The sequence below is a fragment of the Octopus bimaculoides genome, chromosome 6 (genome assembly GCF_001194135.2).
Source record: "Octopus bimaculoides isolate UCB-OBI-ISO-001 chromosome 6, ASM119413v2, whole genome shotgun sequence".
NCBI lineage: Eukaryota > Metazoa > Mollusca > Cephalopoda > Octopoda > Octopodidae > Octopus > Octopus bimaculoides.
Window position 1 is genome coordinate 80,356,807 of NC_068986.1, and position 5,695 is coordinate 80,362,501.

The 5,695-nt window shown below is 34.6% G+C and overlaps 1 protein-coding gene across 1 annotated transcript in view; it reads right to left on the reverse strand.

The window, feature by feature from the left end:
* The window catches only part of LOC106868959 (sodium- and chloride-dependent glycine transporter 2), a 29,475-nt gene extending 29,041 nt beyond the window's left edge, over window positions 1-434 (reverse strand). Inside the window, exon 1 of the mRNA XM_052968482.1 lies at window positions 287-434. Coding sequence (XP_052824442.1) covers window positions 287-434 — 148 coding nt within the window. The remainder of the gene's footprint in view (window positions 1-286) is intronic.
* Window positions 435-5,695: the final 5,261 nt, after the last annotated feature.

Below are 5,695 nucleotides of genomic sequence, written 5' to 3' on the forward strand. Positions count from 1 at the left end.
AAATAAAAACCTATTTTAAGCTTACAAGCAAATAATTTTTATTTTTTAATACAGTACAGTAAAAACAAAAAGTAATCTAGATTTACGAATACAATTTGGTGGTGTTTACCGTACATCGCGAACGCTTTATTTATGAATGCGGTTTGCAATAAGACATGGTAAAATAAAAGCCTTTTTTAAGCTTAAAAAATAAATTCAGTAATTATTATTATTTTGCAATAGTAAAAAAAAAGAAAACTAAATTATTTTAAATTTACCAATACGTACATACAATTTAGTGGTTTACATCGCAGATGTAGATGGCTGTGGTTCATCAACGTCAACAGCTGTTCTTGTTCGATGCGCTTAAAAAACCGGTTGAGAGTTCTTTGAACTGTCTTCTTTTCCCCAAGGATTACATTATTAGGAGCAATAGCTTCGGGACAAGCCCCCATAATCTTGGAAAAACGTTGAGCATTTGGATCCATATCGTCGAACATAGAAAGACCTTATATGCAAATGCTTGCTGCATTTTTTTAATAGTAAAGTGAAGTGGTTCAGATTCGAATTCCTCTTCTTTATTTTGCTGCTCGTGAAGCTCCATCAAATCCTCGTTTGTCAGGGGCTGCTTGTCTTTTTCAAATAAATCTGTGAAATCCTCCTCCGCCAAATCCATTTCCAGTTCTTTGCTCGTAGTCACCAACGTTTTGTTGATGGCAACATTATCAAACCCCTTAAAGTCATTCACGAATTGCGGGCATAGCTTCTTCCATACACCATCTATAGCCTTGCTTTGTACAGCATTCCATGCCGCTGGTGTTCTGTACAGCCTTGTAGATATCGTATCTCTTCCAACAGTCACGAAGTGTGATGGGCTCAGATAAAGTCACAAACGAATGAGAATGAGAAAGTAACCAATAAACAGACGTAAACAAATCTGCATTCAAAACAATCGCGGGAATCACGAGTGACAACGACGCCTAACGGTAGATATTGGAACAACGGTGCAATATGAGCTCCGAAAGACCGATAAATGAGACAACACAGCTGATCTCATGATTTCGTTCACTAAGCTACACTACTTATGGTGTGTATCTTAACATTTACCGTACGTGTTTTAATATGATTTTATATTAAAATCATATTAATATAAAATGATTTTATATTAATATGATTTATATAATATAAATCCTATATTATATAAATAATCTATATAATAAATCGTTTATATAATTTATGAATGATTTATTATTATGTAATCGGCTAACCCCTCCCCTGAAATTTCAGGCTTTGTGCTTACAGTAAACAAGATTATTTAGTTGCCCCTCTTTATGTTCTAAATCCCATTTCCGACGAGGATTTATTCATTAAGTGTCAGCAAAGTAAGTATTTGTTAAATTCTGGTTTCGATATAATCGTTTGTTATTTCCATCCAATATGTCTTGCATTGTTCCTATATCAATATAGTTTCTGTGATTAATATTTTAATTTTAGGGAGAAATTCAATATAATATCAATCAGACTAAATTGATCCCATTTTCTAAAGATACCTACCTCTCATGGAATCAAAGTCAGAACATAGCGTAGATCTCTCGTGATTCATGGTATCACGTAAAAAATAAGAACAGGAAACCTGAGGTTACAATGGTATGAAGCATCATCTTCGAGTAAAAAAATAAACTTTACTATGTGTTGAGGACATTCCTCTCGTTGTGTGTGTGCATGCATGTGTGTGTACGTATCTATGTGTGTATATAGAGACATATTTGTGTGTGTATGTGTATACGTATATATACACAGGCATATCATATGTATGTGTGTATATGCATTATACACACACACATATGTTTTATGTATATATGTATATGTGAGTGTTTGCGTTGAGGACATTTCTCTCATCGTGTGTATGTTTACGTATATATGTGTGTATATACATACATATCTCATGTATAATGTATATATATATATATATATATATACATTATACATATGCTTGTATATATATTTGTGTGTGTATGAGCGTATGAGTGTTTGGATGTGTCTAGGGAACAGCGTTTCATTTAGACTTATATTATATGAACACGACGGTATTATATTTTTATCAATAATCTTTCATATATCCTTCAATTTTCCTTCGATCACTAAAGTTAGGACATTTCTAGACCTTAATTGTTTTACATCAACTAGCTATTGTTACTGGGGTCGATGTAATCGACTTACTCTCTCCATCGAGAGAGTAAGTGCCAAAATCTGCAACCAATATTAATTCCTGGCAGAATCTTTAGCGTTCCAAGCGAAATGCTTAGCGGTATTTCGTCTGTCTTTACGTTCAGAATTCAGGTAGTGTGTAATAGCAGAGACCTATAATCAAAATCATTCTTGCGTTAACCAGTTCATCCCTAAACCGAGTACATAAACGTCTCCAGCCATCAAAAATCCGACGGCTCCACGGCCGCAAACTCGGGTGCGGGCAACCACCAGACAATTTAATACAATGTAGTATTATAAAACAGGGGATGGAAGGCGGCGAGCTGGCAGAATCTTTAGCACGCCGGATCAAACTCTTAGCCGCATTTCTTCCGCCTCAACGTTCTGAGTTCAAATGTCGCTGAGGTCAACTTTGCTCTCCATCCTTTCGAGGTGGATAAAATAACTATCAGTTGAGTACCGAGTTTGATGTAATCGATTTATCCCTTCCCTCGAAATTGGTGGCCTTGTGCCAAAATTTGAAGCCAACATAAAATAGGGGATGGTTATGGATTGAGCACGTTCAATCGTAAAAGTTTTACTTAAGGGATGACCTTATGACAATATCTTATATATATATGTAAATTCTATGTGTCATCAAAATCTCGTACATACATTAATTCTCACATTGATGCTACTACGACATTGAGGCAAGAAAAACATAAATTGGTTTAACCTTAAACTATAAATATTATTTTGTTATTTCTTTTTTTCTTTAGAAGAAATAAAATTTGTCATTTTATTAAACCTATTGAAGTTTAGAGCTGATTGTAATGACATCGGATATTCGCTGAGCGACAACCTTTTCCTGAAAACAACACGTAAAATATATTGTGTACACAGTATGGTATTCAGCTAGGTCCGCAGCTAAACAACATTCATTTACATATATTCTAATTTTGTTGTATATAATTTACCACCTACTTTTTTTGCTAAAAATTTATTACCACCTACTTTTTTGCTAAAAACTTATTAAAAACGTTAAATTATTCCGTTTAATAAGTCATTTACTACCTACCTTCTGTTGAAATTTTATATGAGTTTTGTAGCTGTTGTTATATGATTTGTTTTTATTCATGATAATTTCAAATTATTACTAAATAAATGCAATGCTAAAATTCGCGGTTAATGCAAAATTATTACTGAAAAAATAACAGATCATTTATTCGAAGCAACGAAGGCGGGAGACACTGCTCTGTCACTTGACACTATTATGTATAGCAGACAAATCACCTTTATGGACGCTTTGGATATACTATAACTGATAATAAAGACGAAACAAGTAATGCATTGTATACATATCAGAATGTGCCTGTTCATATATGTGTGTGTGTGTGTGTATGTGTGTGTGTGTGTGTGTGTGTGTGCGTGCATATAAATGAAAAAAATTGGAGTCGACAAGAAAGAGTATGGCTGGACATTTATTTTCAATCACTATAATTGTTTCTAAGTAACGTAGTTCTTCAGGTTACTGATTATGCAACCGTTTCCCTGCATTATGAAATCTGGTTGTGTTTCTTCAGGCGATATGTAAATACTCTCTCCGTAAGTTCAAATTTTCGGTTTCAAGAGCATCTTGTCTGGCTGCTGTGACCTGAAGTTAGTAGTAACCAGCAAGTTTTTCAATGTGTGTTATCAACGGTCCTCTAGTAACCACACACCTGTGTGTTGTTGCTGGAGGACCGTTGATAACACACCTTGGTAAATTCCGTGTTGCTGCTGGAAGGCCGTTGATAAATTCAGTAGCTGCTACTAACTTCACGATCACAGCAGACAGACGGGATGCTCTTGAAACCGAGAATTTGAACTGACGGAGACAATATTTACATATCGCCAGAGGAAACACAACCAGATCTCATTAATGCATGGAAACGGTTGCATAATCAAGTACTTGCACCCCTGGATAACTACGTTGCGTAGAAACAATTGTAGTGATTGAAAATAAGTATCCAACCGTACTCCTTGTTGGCTCCAATTTTTTTCAGTTATCTATTCACACACGACAGAAACCCAAACACAAACCCGGAACTACGTAAAATACTACTGCTGGATAGCACAGGATGAAATCTGAAGGTGGACGAGCTTTATATTGTACTCTACTACGTTCTTAACAGAATATTCCATAACTATGTATGCATATATGTGTGTGTGTATGTGTGTGTGTATATAGATATATATATGTAGGTATGTATACTATGATTTCGCTTAGATATAGGGATACTAATAACCAGTTTCTAGAATTCAACATACTTATACATTAGAGTAAAGCGTTAGGCGAGTACAGAGCATAATATCAATTGATTAATGACAAAATAACAGCAATCATGTAACCAAGTTCATTAGCATACATCTGTTTCTACTAATACTAGTAGTGCTGTCAGAATGTTGCACAAGCAGTCAGAGCACGGTGCTTATGCAACATTCTATAGATTCCTCGAAGCTATTATAATAAAGAGTACGCTTATTCCGGAAATCATTTAAATATTTTTATGGTATAAAAAATATTTCTTATCCAAATATTGGTGAAATAGCTTTACTAGTTTAAGTAACAGTAGATTAAAGCAGACGGTTAGCTTTTGCGTTAACAAAGCATATATTATTTTAATGAAAAGGATACCTAAGCAAGTTAAAGATATTCCAATGGGTGGTATTTATTAGCGGATACATATTTAGCTTTATACCGAATGAAAATAATTGGTTGAGTTAAATAACTTGGTGGTTGCTGCAGATATATCGATATTTTTATTCTTAACTACAGTTATGCTGAATATTTACTTGGGAAAATAAATCCCAAAAATCTCGCGGTATATAGAAACGGTGACTCAGTAAATGAGCCACCATTTCTATTCTATTGAGGTACGTAAAATAAATTGTGAGATAAAATGGTTGTCACTAGTATTTAAAATAAAATTGATAACTTTACGTTTTGTATACCATCCTTACACTGAGTCCTATGTAGAACTCCTCAAAGAGTAGGATATAGTGTACTCCCCAGTCAAGTTATTAGATACAGTAGAATTATGTATTTTAGGAAAGAATTTTAAAAAAGGTTGATGATGCTTGTGGAAAAATAAAATTACGTTAGGAAAATATTAGTTAAATGTTTCAAATGTTACTAGTGAAGAGACCGAGAAATTTTAAGAATTTTTGGAAATATTTTTAGTTTATAACTTGACATAGATCTACGAAATGATTAGTTTTATTTAATGTTGTAATGTCATTATTTCACAGTTTATCGACAGGTGTTGGAGTGAGATAGGCAAGCGAGTTTATAAATGATAGGAAAGCTTGGATAGTGTTTGTGGACGGATGAATAAATTGATGTTGCTCAAAGGGGTACGGGACCAGCATGATGCGGCGGGGGTAAACCAGCATGATGCGGCGGGGGTAAACCAGCATGATGTGGCGGGGGTAAACCAGCATATGCTGTCGGATCCCGCTGCTGATATCGGTGATTGCGTTCTATGCC